Here is a 16,184-nt window from a genome sequence, read left to right as displayed (position 1 = left end):
AGGTAATGCGATTAGATTATCATCCTTTATATCGGGGATAACACTATCATTAGCAAATATTTCAGATGTAACTACTAAATTTAAGATTATATTATATCTACTAAATACTGTATTTTAATTACCAACCTATTCTATCTATTAATAATTAGGGTATAGTATTCTTCTTTGTCCTGCCTTCTTAATTTATGAATTTTTAATTAATGATTTCACTTGTTCAATTTGATCTGTTAATTCAACGTCAAACTTAAAATATAGAATTTAAAATTTGAAAAGACATGAAGTCATGTGTTTAGTTTAATAACTAAGAACATGTATTGGAAATGAATATGAATTGTTACACTAAGTTTGCTTGTGATCTTGAGTATCCAATATATTGCACTTTCACTCAGTACCAAGTTTTCACTTTAAGCTTGAGACAGATCAAAGAAATGTAGGGAGCCTCTCCTTTTTTTTGGAATTCAATATTAGGAAGTTGCACACCATCAATCGAATGCATCAATCCGATCTTTATTCTTAGGAGTTTTTCAGGTTTTTTTAAATTCTCACTCATAAAAATTTATTTGTATTTTTGTTCAAATACCTTTTTTCTACACAACTTCAATAGTATTAACTAGAGTATTTCAAAACCTTTTTTGTAGGTCCATATTGCATAAAAAATTTACAAAATCTAATGATATTCAAATCCCAATAAAATTTCAAAATGCAATGAATGTTGTACTAAATCAAAAAAATAAAATAAAAATAAGAATAGTTGATAAGTTCATAATGGTTGCCTTTATTGTCTCCTTATTAATGCTACACTCAATCTTTTTAAAATAACATAACTTTTTGGGACATATAGCCTTTGCTTTTACCAACTAATTTACTCTTTTAAGGTTTTTGTTTGTTATTTCTAATATGGATTCAATCATACAAAAAATGTCATTTTCTCAAACACATTATGGACTACATTTACTTACCCATCATCACTTTTGGTAGAATTTCACTTTTGGTAGAATGTGTGCGTCCACTATTAGTTAATGGATCGGTTCCTTGACACAACAAAAATAGTGCAGAACAGTAAACAACAAGGAAAACACACCACAAGGAGTTTACGTGGAAATTTCCTTACTCAAGGAGTATAACCATGACTTGTTGCACATGATTTTCAACTGCTTCACTACTAGTTACAACTAATTTGAGAAATTGTTATAAATCTCACGACCGAGTAATTTACCTATTACTTAAAGAGCCTAAGCAGATACAACACTGCCCACTAAGCTATCACCCTTAGATAACTTAACTTTTCTTAAGCAGATACATTACCGCCCACTAAAACACCTAACTCTAAACGATTTATAATTTGACCGAGCAGATACAACACTGCTGTTGACACCCAATTTTGACCCTTCATGGTAGGAATTAATTCATGAGCTTCTTAAATTTTCAAACAATTTAAAATAATTAGTTTTATAAATTTTGAAAAAAAATATTAAAATTTGCGTTATTTTGAATGATTTTGCCATTTCTTATAATTTTTAGGTAATATATATATATTTTACATAATTATGTATATAATTAGAATATTTTATGATTACTAAAAAAAGATTTTAATTTTAGTAAGTATTCTACTAAAATTAGTTAAGTTTAAATTATGGTTATATTTTTGAATCACAAGTTTACGATTAAATTAATTTATTTATTTTGTTAAAATTAAAAATCTTGTTAATTAATTGATATTACTTCATCTTATTTAAATTTAAGTCAAATTTCCTAAATTAAATTTAGTTTGACTATTTCTTAAATTTCAAGAGATACCCCTTTTCCATTAAATCCATTTAGAGACCAATGTTTTGGGCCTTTATTTCTCGTAGCCCAAAAACCCAACCCATTTTCCTTTATTTCCAGCCAATAAACTCCAGCAGCCTACATATTTTTATTTTTTTGACCCGACCCGACCCGACCCAAATTTCTATTCCAAAAAGAAACCAAAGAACCCATCAGCTCAATCAAAAAACAACCACCCCTGTACGTTTCTTATTCTTCAACGGGACGAAACCCAGAACCTCAAATCGACCCAGAATCGTGACCCGAGCCCTCTCTCGTATCGTCCTTTCAAAGAACATGTTCCTTTCAGGGAATTCAAATTTGAAATTTGAAATTCAATCTGTTTCCCTCCAAATAAACTCATATCTTCTTCTTCTAATTAAAGTCCTCAATCTCTCCATTCTAAGGGGAGAGGTTTTGATATGAAGTTTGGAAAAGTTTGAAACAAAGTTGGAAAAATTGAAGGGATACAGTGAGAAAGAACGAAAGAAAGAGTTGTTACTTTACGTTAAGGCGATAGTATTCGGAGATCTTTTTTTTTTTGATTTGTTCACTTAGGTTATCCAAGTTTTCTGTTGAAATCCCTCTCTTGTGTGGTTGGAAGAAGTCTCATCCTGCTCGTTAGTTGTCTCAGCTCGCTGCCCTCGAAAAGGTGAGATTCTCTTCTAATTCTACTTCGTGTCAAATATGAATGTTCTTTCCAGTAATGTCTTCAAGTCGTTCTTTGCTTTGTTCGTTTACTGCTTGAGTCCGTTGAGTATTTTTCATTGCGTATTCTAATTGAGCCGGTCTTGTAGAATGTGCTTTGGTCTCTTTAGTGATGGTATTAATGAATTATGTTGTGGTTTTGATTCAAATATCTCGTTCATTTCGAAATCGTTAAGCGTACCACTTTGAGATGAGATCGTGTTTTATGATTGCATTAATGTTTATGAAGTTGGATGAAGTAACAGTGGCTCATTTGTTTGGACTATGATACCATACCTTAGCTTAATTTGTATTTGATATTACTAATAAACTAGTGGGAGACAAGACTGTTTTGGCTTAATAATATGACTATTAAATACTAGTTTGTTCTTATATTATAGATGTAAAATCTTGTTTTAGGGATTTTCTTTCTTTTTTAAAAAAATAACAATAATAAATAAATCAGACTTGGGCAACGATTCTCAACATTGTTTACTATCTTTCTCTGTTATTTTTAGTAGTATGTCAAAAGATTTGATATCCAAGTCATGATCACATGCTCTTAACTAACCAACCTTCACTTTGTGTATTTGGATATATGCTTCACTTCCCTGTTACGTATGCTGGTAGTTTTCTTTAAATATTTCTTATTATATCGTATTTTTACTGAAAGTATTATTCTCATGGTATAGTTTCAAGTGTGAATGCTCTAATGTTTTACTCTTTTGGTATCAATTAATTTGTCTATTCTTTTGAGTTGTATCTTGTGGATTTCCCATCATCCTGTATGCATGCAAATCGTGATTTTCTCATACATCCTTGAAGATACATAGGTACAATGGAGTTGAGTTACGGTAACTTATTCTTGGATGATATGGTGTGGCACTAATTCTAGTATGATACTAATTGAAGTGCTGCAGCACCGCAGATATAAAATGATATTCAAAGTTGTAGTTTCTGGCACTCTGACCCTATTTAAGCTTCCACTTTTGAGCATCCCGAAATAGAAAATAAACCCAGACAAATCGTAGCTTTTATTGACTACATCAAAAGTGAAATTGTCAATTTCACAATGGAAGTAGAATGGAGTTTTCTTGACTACCGTGGTGTCAATATGCCTATGTTTCAGAGTGAAATGTTGATTTTTGTATATTAATAAACATCTACCATGATGTAATAGTGGTATTTTCATGTGTTCTGAATGGTACCACACTTAAAACTTTCATCCTGCAATGTACAGTTTTAATTAGTGATCTTTTGTAAAAGCGACAAGTCCGCTTCATTATGTTTTTCTAGACATGATTTTGGTTGTTTTTGCGACAATTCTCTTTGTGTCTGCCTCTTGCTATTAAGTTTCTCTATTTCTTCCTTTCAACCAATTTGCTTTCTGCTTCGTAGCCGTTTTCCCTCTAAAATAAATTTTGTACAGTCTATGAGAGCTATATATTCTCTTTGTTTGGAGTCAATACTCTTTTCTCAAAGGTCCAGTTATGTTGACAATATTACCATTTATGAATATGCAATGCTCATAAATTGACTTCAAATTCTTGTATAGGATTCATCAGTATTGGCATAGTTCGGTGGCCTGACATGCGTTTGCCATCCTTTATACTTTATCCTAGAGGGAAGCACTTACTGTTCGGGCATTACTTGGGCCCGCCTTGATCTTAGCAAGTAAAAAATGTTGTTTCTTTTTTTTTTGAATGCATCTTATTTTGCTTATTGCTCGAAGCTCACTAGGTATTTATGCTTGGTTACAATTTCATTTATTTATTTTCAAATATAAATAAAGCTTTGACATTTTCTATTTCCACATAGTATAAGTAATTCTGTTTGAACGTTGGAAGTTTATATTTGACTTTTTCCAGGGTTATATTTTGTGTTTTAGATATTTCGCTTGTTATTATAATAATTTAAGATTCAGTATAGCACCTGCTGATAGTAAACAACTCTCTCTTCTTTTGTGTATTATGTCTTTGGTCAGAAAGAGAAATTTCAGATGTTTACAAGGAAGAAAGACTATGTGCAGTCTTATTTTTCATTGCTAAGAAGAAAACATAATATTCTTGCTACTGTATTTCTAGGAATATCACAGCTAATTGACTATAACCTTCTAAGAAGTTGTTCTTGATAATTTTGAGAAGACATGCATGGGATATATATGGATTTGTCCCAACACTAGCACATTTCCTCACTCCTTGACAAAGACTTAACTGTTTCTTTTAGTTTTCTCCGGGGCTTGCAGAAAAATACTAATTGTTCTTCATCCTTTCAATAAATTTACAATTCCAGTTATGCTCCTCTTTAACTTTAACTAAATTTTCTGTTTCTTTTCCCTTTCATCTTCTTTTTTGTTTTTCAAGTTCTCTTCAAATTTTAGTCATTATCCGGATATTTCTGCTGAAGCGTTGGTGCACTAGATAGGCTTTTGGAAATCAGATTGATTGAAAAATAAAAAACCATTAAACAGACCTATAAGTTTTCTAGCTGAATCTTTATTTTTTTTAAGGGCGTTTCAAAAGAAGTTATATATAGATTTTTATTGTAGCTTTTAGTCACGTCTTCGAATTTTAATGTGAAAAAGACTTCTTTCTCTGAATAGGTACATTCCTTTGCTAATTAGATTGCTAAGACTCTTCCTTTGAACTTCTTTTAAGGCAGATATCTTATTGTGATAAAGAAGTCGTGACTCTTGGTTGAACTGTTTTTTTGGAGGTAAGATACTGATAAATTTAATTGAATCTGCTACGTCACAGATCTCAATCATTGTTGATGGGTTGTTGGATGCCTTTCTGCTTGAGGTTGTAGTTTATGGAGTCTTGAACACTGCTTTTTATAAATCAGTATAGCAATTTAGTTTGTGTTATTCATCGTAGAATATTATTTATTATGTTCAAATATATAATAGAAGTTTGGAAGCATACGGGTCAATATATGGAAATATGTCCTTAAACTAACTCTTCAAAAGGTGAACGTTGAGATTCAAGGTGGGTCGTCTTTCTTTGCTTTAAATATGAATGTAAGTTTTTGTTCAAAGAAATTGCTTTCTCTTAGACTTACTTATATTTCTATTTCTTTTTAAAAAAATATTTATTTCCATTAAATTTATTTGAAGTTGAAGTATCCTTTGGTGTAAAGTATAAATATTTCTGTATGGATATAAGATTTTGTGTTGTTTTTGTTATTCATCATCCTTTTTTCCTACGTGCTCGCTTTTTATCCGGCAGTCAAAGAAGTGTTGTGATATTTATTAAAATGATGAGGTTTGGTGCTGCTGCTCTTTCAATATTAGTGGATGTTGTGTTGCTGCAACTGCTGCTTCTCCAGGAAGAATTAAACTAAAGGTACTTGTTCTTTTTCATCTGATCATGAGTTTGTGTTCATTGTATATGTTTAAGGCCTTCATTTATATGTTAATAATTCATTAGCATTTTTATTTATTCTCATAAAGATATTGGATGTTTTATATGTTTCATGTTAAGTCTTCATATGGTTGGAACTTTTACTTCCTTTGCATATTTGAGTTCATGTCCTGGTCAATCCAACTTGCTAGATCCAATTAAATAAAATGGAAAAGGTTTCGTTGTATAAAGTCAACAATGAATAACTCAAGTGGTTGAAATTGTTTGTTTATTTATAATTGAGAGAAGAGATCTACATTAATTTATTTACTTTGCTCAAGTCTCAACTACAACTAGAAAAGAAGTCATTTGTTAGAACCTGGTCCTCCCAAAAAGACCAAATGACCAAAATCATTATCGCCAGTTTGTTTATCACTCACTTGGTAGAGCGCACTGGCATCTTCAAACTTAGACAAAGGACCAGCCTCTGCAGTTTTCCCAGCAGAATTGATGATGGCAATTTTTCTACAATATGCATCGACGGAGGTGTCCCGTTGAGGGAATTGTCCTGTACCCATGGGAGGGAAAGTAGGTCCTAAACTAAATGCCTCTCCACCCCATGCCGCCTTCGATGCAAAATTCTTTAATCCCCCAAACACTTCTGCTGGCCAATAACCAATCTGTGTAGAATCAGGACCATAACGTAGCCACCAATTTCCATTTATCAAGTCCTGAAAATATCCAAAATTATCAAAATGTTCATTCATACATTGATTGAAAATATCCAAAATTATCAAAATGTTCATTCATACATTGATTAATTATGTTTGTATGTACGTACGTACCTTTTGAATATAAAACCTCTCCTCGAATATATCTCCATCTTTGGAAACATGTGGGAATACATGGTCCAGGGGTATTTGTGTATTCACTATTATGAATCCTTTGCAACGTGTGTTGAAGCATTGAGTTGTGCCAGACTGTTTGATTGATTGATTAGTTAACCAGAACTATATATGAGTAACATAATATAATATTATACTTACTGAACCTTACTTTGAATAATACGAAAAATCGTGCACGAGCATCACCATAAAGAATTGGATCCACCTACATCAATGAATGTCAATTCTTGCTACTGGAAATTGAGAATGATTGATTTCGATTAAATGAACTTACACGCCAACCAGCTTGTATTTGGTCACGACCATTTTGTAACTTCACAACAGATGCACTCCATTGGTTATTTTGAACCTTTGGAGCGTAAATGCTCATCCACGCACCAGCTCCCGTAAACTTATTATTTTGGTTATCTGATGTTTCTTCTAGAGCAAACTGAAATAAGATAACACATGCATTTATAGATGTGAATCACTAGGATAATCAAAGCAATTAGTGAGGTAAATTACGTGATAGATGCCTTTAGCATAACTAGCATTCAATCGACCCGCATTTTGTTCTCTAATGAGATCTTCTTTCGTAGTTCTTCTTATAGGAACTGTTCCCTTTGGACAACCTCCATCTTTTAACATATTGGGGGTGTTTCTCAATGTCGAGGGTTCTTCGTCTTCTTTTGTTAGAGAAAAAGTTGGTTTCATCTGCATAACAAAATTTCAAGCAGACATTTTAACTTTCATAATTCAAAAAATAATAATGAAGTTTGTTTAAATAGATGTATAGTACACATACCTGAGGATCATAAGTATGGTTTTTTAGCAATGGATGATCAAATGCCGGCTGTTGATAGAAATCTACGCAATCATAAATATCTCCATATTCGGTCTACAAAATGATTGTATGTAGTGTATGTTATTAATTAATTTATTACAAGTATATATCAAAAATAAGAATTAATTTTTATATATAATTGAAAGAAGAAAAAAAATATTAGGTACTAACCTTAATAGTTTTAACTGCTGGCTTATTTAAAAGCTGTAATCTCCTCTCCAATGCTTCATCTTCTTGCTTGGTTAAGCCCTCAACTTTATCATAACTAATAAAAAATGTAATTGCAATAAGAAATTTTAGATGCATCCGAGTGATCTTCATCCTATCAAATAAATTAATTATTTAACTTACAATTATACTCTAAAGAAAGAAGAGGAGAAGAACCTTTATATAAGAATCACAAAGGCATTTTATAACGGTAATTTGATTTTCCTTAATTAATAATTAAATTGATTGATTCTTTTCATTGATTTTGTAACCATAATTTTGATTGATTTTGTAACCGCAATTTTTGATTGATTTGGTAACCGTAGTTTCATTTTATTCTTCTCATTGATTTTCCTTAATAAATTATATTAGTTCTCATATGGGATTTCCTCATTGTTCTTATATATGGAAACTCATCTCTTTCCTACAAAAATTAGCTAGTGGAAAGAGAAGTTCGGTATTAATAAATGAGAGCTTATATCGTACAATAAAATGAATTATGATTTTTATCAATAACTAATTAACATAGTAGCTTAATTGTCGCTGAAAATACATTGTACATGTGCTAAAATCATATAGCAATGTTTGTATTCATAGATAAAAGTCGACAAAGATCTTAGCACTTTTTATTAATGCGTATATTTATTTTTATTCAAAATACATGATTTTACTTTCCTTTAATATTTAGTCATGTAACTAATATTTACTAGCTAAACTTATTTTTAGGATGATTTAGTACTTTAAATTATGATCAATTTCATTATGACTTATTAATTTACAATAACAAAAAATATGATATGATTAATGACACAAAAATATCCGACAAAAAAATAATAATAAAATCGCGTAAAAAAATATTGTAAATTAATAAGTCATAATGAAATTGATCATAATTTAAAGTAGTAAATCATGCTAAAGATAAGTTTATCTAGTAAGTATTAGTTACATGACTAAATATTAAAGGAAAGTAAAATCATGTATTTTAATATCTAAATCTATGTGAAACTAAAAAACAAAATATTCAATATTATTGTCATTCTTAGTGTCAAATTTTTTAATTTTTTTTGCAGTAGTATAATTTGATATTGGTTTAAACTTTATTATAATTACCAACATGTATGGACTAAAATCTTTGTTAGATCATTAAGAATTATAACTTTCAAATATGAAATAAATATATTACTCCCTCCGTCCGTAATTATTTCTCATGGTTTCTATTTTTAGAGTCAAACTATAAAATTTTGACTAACATTTTAAAATGTATTTTTTCATCATATTAATACGCAAAAAATTGTAATTTATAGTACTTTTCATGTAGTTTTAGAACATGTAATTTTTTTTTTGTTTAAAATATCGAATTAATGTAATCTAATTTACCTTTGAAAATTAGTCAAATTGACTTTCGATAAGCGCAACATGACAAACAATTCCAGTAGGAGGGAATAAAAGTTAAAAGCTATGAAAAAGTATAAGGGATATTTAAAAGTTATATCTAAATAAGTATTTTTACGTATAAAATAAAATTTTAAAATTATATATATAATGTCGGATTGATTTGGTCTCGGGTTGTTTTTTAGTTGAAATTAAATCAATTCAAATATAGTCGAATTTTTTTTTCCAACAGCAAATCAAGTTAAATCGACTACTAGTCTAATTTTTTTTTAATTTAACTCAATTTACGATTTAATTTGATTTTTGATTCGATTTTATACACACACAAGCCGTGCAAATGGTGTCTAAGCCTTTCATGTTTGCCTGTAAATCAGTTTGGGCTTTCGGCCACTTTCTTTGTTCATAAATCAGTTGTTGCTGCCACTCCTTTTCTAGTTGCTTTAACGAGGCCCAACATATAATGCATCTGATAAAGTAAAATTTTAAGGAGTCGTAGAGTGTATATGAATAATATAAAAAAAGATGTATTAGTAATGCTTATTTTTTATACACTGTTTGGTTTGAAAGTATTAGAAATAATAGGATGCATTATTTCTTATACACTGTTTGATTTGAAAGTATTAGAAATAATAAATCTTGCATAATTTCTGTAATGCTTATTTCTTATACACTGTTTGGTTTGAAGTATTAAATAATAGGATGCATTATTTCTTATACACTGTTTGGTTTGAAAGTATTAGAAATAATAAATCTTGCATAATTTCTTATTAAAAATATATGTTTACAAAAATATCCTTCACATTTTATTTATTGTATAAATTACATAAATGACTATAGTTTTAGAATTATTTGATTGAAATAGCTATAAATATCATATTTTTAAAAATAGCTACAGTTTGACTTAAAAATAATTGAATTTCATATTTCGTTTTTTTTAAATACAAAAATACATTCAAAATAAATTCCCACTAAGGTCAATTAATTAATGTAACTGACATGATATTTTTGGGTCCTTAAACCCACTAATTTGGCACTTTAAAAAAATATAATGACCTATACCTTCTAGGATAGGATTTTGGTAAGATTAAAAGTACAAATATGTTCCTTCGTTCTTCTTCATTTCACGCCTAAAAGAAAAATACAATTTCATGGCTACTATTGTATTGCTATTTGTTAAATTGTATTTACTATTTATTAATTAAATATAACTATAAAGTATAATATAGCCATATTATTTTAATAAGAGATGTAGTTTACCAAAAAAAAAAATTAGTTTTTTCTGTTTGGAACAATGTTATTTCCTAAAACATCAAAAAAGATTTTTTTGCTAAAACATCATTAATTCTTTTTTTTTAATCAAAATAGTATTAGAATAGTTGACCTACTGCGTCAAAATATTTTTGTGAAATTTGGCAAATAATTTTTTTAAATCAAACTTATCGTCATAATAGTAAAACTTTTAATTAAATTATATTAAAATTAGATCTTTTTAAAAAAAATACTTAAGAGGCCATAAAGCCTATATTTAAGACACCAACAAATTAAAAGACAATGAAAAGCAAATAAAAATAACGACAACAAAGAAAATGAAAAGGCTTTGGGGATAGTTTTGTAATTATTTAATCTAACGCAAGTGTTACAATGCTATGTATTACTAATACATAGAATTTCTTGGTATTAGTAATACACAACTTATGAGTCGTTGGGTAGAGTGTATAAGCAAAATAGGGTGCATCAGTAATGCTTGTATTAGTAGTGCTCAAATTAGTAATGGTTGCATTAGTTATGCAAGTATTATTTCTTATACATTGTTGGTTCGATGTATTAGAAATGACAAATTCTGCATAATTTCTTTTTTAAAATATATGTTTATAAATATATCCTTCACACTTTATTTATTTGTACACTTCCTGTGCAACAAATTTCTTTGCTAAACATTGAAAATTTTCTTTGTTAAAACATCATTAACTCTTCTTCTTTTTTTCTTTTCAAAAATAATATTAAGTAGTTGTACTATTGCATCTATATTTTTGTGAAAAGTTAGACAAATAATCTTTTTTTAATAATCTTTTTTTAATCAAATTTATCATCAAAATAGTAAATTTTTTTATTAAATTATAGGGCATTAAAATTTATTTAAGAGGTCATAAAGTCTATTAAGACATCAAAAAATTAAAAGATACCGAAAAGCAAATCAAAATAAAAACAAAATTTTATGGCGTTAAGGATATTTTTGTAATTATTTAATCTAATGCAAGTGTTAATATGTTGTGTATTACTAATATCTAGAATTCCTTGGTATTAGTAATACACAACTTAATACAAAATAAAGTATATATTTGTATTTGACATGTTTGTTAATTAATCGGTTTTTAGGTCAGTTTCTAATCGGCTCAATATGATACGAAAATGGTTCGCATATAAATGAATAGTTATTTGTGTATAACATTTGCATATGTATCTAACTGATTGATCGATGTTTACATAAGTAATTTATAGTTAAAGTATGTACGTTTGTATAAACAAAGAAATGCATATTCCTTTGTATATGTACCGTGTTAAATGGTATTCCTTCCGTTTTAAAAAAAATGATCTTCTTTTCTTTTTAGTTTGTTTCAAAAAGAATGATCTTTTTATTTTTTTGGTTTTTACGTGGCATGTTTAAGGCTTCAAGATTAAAGAACAATTTTGTATATTTGACATAACTGTAATTTAGGATCACATGATCAAAAACTAGTCTTCTTTATTTTCTTAAACTCCGTGTCAAGTCAAACTAGATCATTTGTTATGAAACGGAGGAAGTATATGTATGGTAAGCAAAATATTTAGAACATTTAAATACCCCTTTACTTATTTGCATATATATTCTCATTAAATGTGTCATGGAATATAAGATAACCAGTTAACACGACAAATAAAATCACCCTACATGATCAAATATCCACCGTCTCTCCATCATATCCTCTTTTGTTTATGACCTTTGGTGTATCATTCCACACGTCGTGTGGAGGAGGCCATCTTATCTTTTCGTATCGAGAAGAGCACTAAGCCCAAGGTTTTCGATTTCATCCATGAGCATATTTTCGAATTTCAGGTCTCTATAATATAATACTCCTTGACTATGATCAAAATCAAGAATCACTATTAATTGTTGAAAGTATTTTCGTGGTGCTGATTTCGTTTAGCATCTCTAACGTAATTCACCACCTCTATCATATTCCATTGAAAAATATTTATTTTTTGTTTTGGTAGCCGTTTATAAAGTTCTACAATATTTTGACCATATAAAACTCTGTACAAATAACGCCAACCACTTTTTATCCAATGCATTATGTGTTGGGTCTCGTTAGACAAAGCAACTAGAAAAGGTGTGGGCCTATAACTCCATATCAGCAACAACAGATTTATGAGCAAAAAGAAGTGGGCCGAAAGCCCAATATGATAACAGGCAAACATGAAAGGAATGTATCTTTATCTCATAACAAGAGATAGAAAATGATCTGAAAAAATACTTCAATTTTGGTTAAGATTGTTGTTATGATATCAAATTTTATGAATAACTTTTTACCACATGAACTATTTAATAGTGTATATAATTAGTTCGAGAAATACGCCACTAACGGTCCTCGAATTATGGATAAATCTTAGGAGAGTAGAATCAAGGGATCAACAGATTTGTACTCATAATCTTGATGAATAAAATCACGTTTCTTCATATTTTATTTGTATGGTTTATTTATTTTTCATATGTTTAAAATTTGTTGGAAACAAATTGGCACGCCCAGTGGGATCATCTCTACCTCTCATCTCAACTTTTCAAGCATCCAAGAATATCAAAATGTCTTCCACCATAGAAGAACAACTAGCAAGCTTATCCAAAGCAATTGAAGGCCTGACAAATTGCGCACACGAACAAGATGCTAGACTTTCCAAGCTAACACATAAGATGGATAACATGTGTGTCCTCTTTATGAGGTATTTTGCTGGCTTAAGTTTAATGAAGCAAGCGACAATTATTTGGTGAAGTGAAGAGGTTGACATGGTTTTTGATAGAAGTTACTTAGCAATATGTGGGGGAGTTTTTCATTTTTTTATAATCAATACTCAGTGAGCGGAAGAGCTTTAAGCTCTGATACCATGAAAAAATCTCATATAGAGAAATCAAGGATTGTATTGATATATTAATATGTGATCAATTATTAATGAATTGATATTTGATTAACATTGTTGTATTGATAATTAATAATGTTAATTACATACTCCTTTATATAGGAGAGAATTGTAGAGTCCTAAGTTAATTATACTTAGAATCCTACTATAATACTTTTTACTAATATAATAATAATAATAATAATTAAATCTTAATTGTGTTTAATTCTAATAGTAATCTAATCCTAGTCATAATATAATTCTAATCATAATTTAATTATAGTCGAAATATAATCCTAACTAACATAGGTAATCTAATCCTAGTGTGACTCTAACTCTTCAGAACTGTTGTAACTCGTCAGTCAATTTCGTTGGACCTGTTCCTTCGACATGTTCCAATTCTCAACTTCCTGTTTCATCAACACTTGCTGTAGACAAGTCAGTCAACTACGTTGGACATGTTCCTTTGACATGTTCATCGTCAGTTTCCTTTTTCCTCAACAAGGGGTTTTTTGGTACTAATTCAATTCACTAAGTCTCTTAATTCTTAATCAATGAGGTAGGCTAAAATAGAAAAAAATAGCAAAAATTTGAATTAATCTGGGCTTGTTTGGTTTTGTTTGTTGTATTCGGTACACAACATTTGTGGAAAAAACATGCTATACTAATTTTTCTTGAGTTGAATATAAAAAATGAATAAACAAAAATATAAGTAGATTAAAGAAAACCAGAGTGTAATATTACGGTGAAAATAAAAAAAAATTGATCATATAAAGAAAATTATTAAAATAATAAAAAAATCACTTTCATAGAGACTAAAACTTTACAGATATTGTCACATCAGTGATTAGGTGTATTCACGTGTTTAAAATATGTGAAGTTACAAAGTTGCTTAATTGGTAGCTTGGTAAAGTCAAGGGGTAATGAATGCTTCAAATCACCAATGAAATTTAATTTGGTAGCTCACCAATGGGGGTTGTTTGGTAGCTATATAAAGCAAGTTTTATCCATGTATTAGAATTTGTATACCGTTTGGTAGGTGGATAAGAAAAAAGTTATTCATGTATATAATTTATATGACGTTGGTAGGTAGATAAGAAAAAAGTCATTCATTGATATAATTAATACGACATTCCAAATATGGATAAGAAAAAAGATATTCACGTATAAAGTTAATACGCGGTTTGATTGACAATTCTGAACATATATAAGTTATGAGGAAATTCGTACATTATTTATGCAAAGTAGAAGATGGAATAAATAATACATAGATAGCTAATACACCGATAAAAAGTTAAAATGATAGTATTACTTACTCTTATCATTCACAATTGACTACTTTCTTCTTTACATATAATTAAAGAGATGTTTAACTACTTTCTTTTTTTACATATAATTAAAGAGATGATTTACTTTAAATTGTATACGTCTCTATCCTGCTACCAAAACTCTCATTTAAGTCTATCTATACTATTGATGAAGGAATATAAAAAAAAAAGTAATCTAAATGAATTGTGCAACAACTTGTAGGGTCAAGAAAGAAAAATATTTTATGAAAAGTGTAAGTATATTTTCAATGAGATAGGTGGACTCCTTATAAGGTTTGGGCAATCCTTATTTCACATGGTATCAGAGCCTAAGCTAGAAGATTATTGATCTTTTTTTAATCCTTGCAAAATGTAGTGAATACCCCAATTCTTACCTTGGATGCATATTTCAATGCTAGAAATTTCACTAAGGCGATCTTTGCAGTTGAGGCTTAGACTTCTCCAACGATTTATAAAGTCAACAATTGAATCATTTTTACCTTGACGAGCCTTTGTAAGTTCCATCATACTAACGACACGTCTTATACTATAGAAACGATCAAAGAACTCTTGCTCTAATCGCTCACAACTATATAAAGTATAATTAACTTAGAACTCTACAATTCTCTCCTATTTAAAGAGTATGTAATTAAAATTTATTAATTATCAATACAACAATATTAATCAAATATCAATTCATTAATAATTGATCACATATCAATATATCAATACAATCCTTAATTTCTCTAGATGATATTTCTACATGAATTTTTTCATGGTATCAGAGCTTAATGCTCTTCCGCTCACTGAGTATTGATCATAAAAAAAATGGAAAACTCCCCCACATATTGCTATGACCACTTCTATCAAAAACCATGTCAACCTCCTCACTTCACCAAATAATTGTCGCTTGCTTCATTAAACTTAAGCCAGCAAAATACTTCATAAATAAGACACACATATCCCAATTGTTTCATATCACAAAGAATGAACCAATTAAAAGTAGTTGTTCCACTGGACAGACTCTTAGAGAAGTTGTAGCGGCTAAGAAGAATGCAAAAGATAGTGGCACCATTGATGATTGGAAGGAGAAAGATGTGCTACTAAGGAGTTGGATCTCAAGCACCTTGATCGAAGAAAGCACACAACTAATTGTGGGCTGCTCAACAGAGAGATGTGAGAATGTTTAAAAAAAAGTTCATATTCAAGCAACAAAAGCAATTAATTTTGCTAAAAGATTATGTATAACATAATATCCACTCTTGATCAATTTAATATTCTCACAGGCTTTGATATAAGGAAAGAGAAAAAAAATGTCATAACAAAACCATATCATGGTATTATCTGTCCAAAAAGGCAGGGGAAGAGGAATCAACAACATTAACATATCGAAGCATTAACAAAACAAGTTTTTGCTGGGTATTCAAAGTTTTTTTTTTTTGCTGGATATTCAAAGCAAGCAAGGAGTAATCATTCTCTACTCACTAGCTTGACGGGAAGTGTTGAGGAAAAAGGAAACTGACGATTAGAACATGTCAAAGGAACATGTTCAACGCAGTTGACTGAC

General features: G+C 29.5%; 1 protein-coding gene and 1 long non-coding RNA gene across 2 annotated transcripts; one reads left to right on the top strand and one right to left on the bottom strand.

Annotated features, from left to right (window-relative positions):
* The first annotated feature begins 2,006 nt into the window (after window positions 1-2,006).
* On the top strand, window positions 2,007-6,009 carry LOC107027212. The gene is made up of 2 exons (XR_001457728.2): window positions 2,007-2,458; window positions 4,049-6,009. It is a non-coding gene; the product is annotated as an uncharacterized LOC107027212 (long non-coding RNA).
* Window positions 6,010-6,199: 190 nt separating this feature from the next.
* Window positions 6,200-8,400, bottom strand: LOC107027801. The gene is made up of 7 exons (XM_027919319.1): window positions 7,734-8,400; window positions 7,524-7,616; window positions 7,244-7,432; window positions 7,014-7,169; window positions 6,891-6,944; window positions 6,680-6,814; window positions 6,200-6,565 (listed from the first exon to the last, which is right to left on the bottom strand). The coding sequence occupies exons 1-7, from the start codon at window positions 7,881-7,883 to the stop codon at window positions 6,200-6,202; spliced, it is 1,143 nt and encodes a 380-aa protein (XP_027775120.1). The 5' UTR covers window positions 7,884-8,400.
* Between the last annotated feature and the right edge of the window lie 7,784 nt (window positions 8,401-16,184).

The sequence above is a fragment of the Solanum pennellii genome, chromosome 8, assembly GCF_001406875.1.
Source record: "Solanum pennellii chromosome 8, SPENNV200".
NCBI lineage: Eukaryota > Viridiplantae > Streptophyta > Magnoliopsida > Solanales > Solanaceae > Solanum > Solanum pennellii.
Note: the sequence above shows the minus strand (reverse complement) of the source record. Positions and strands in the feature narration are given on the sequence as shown.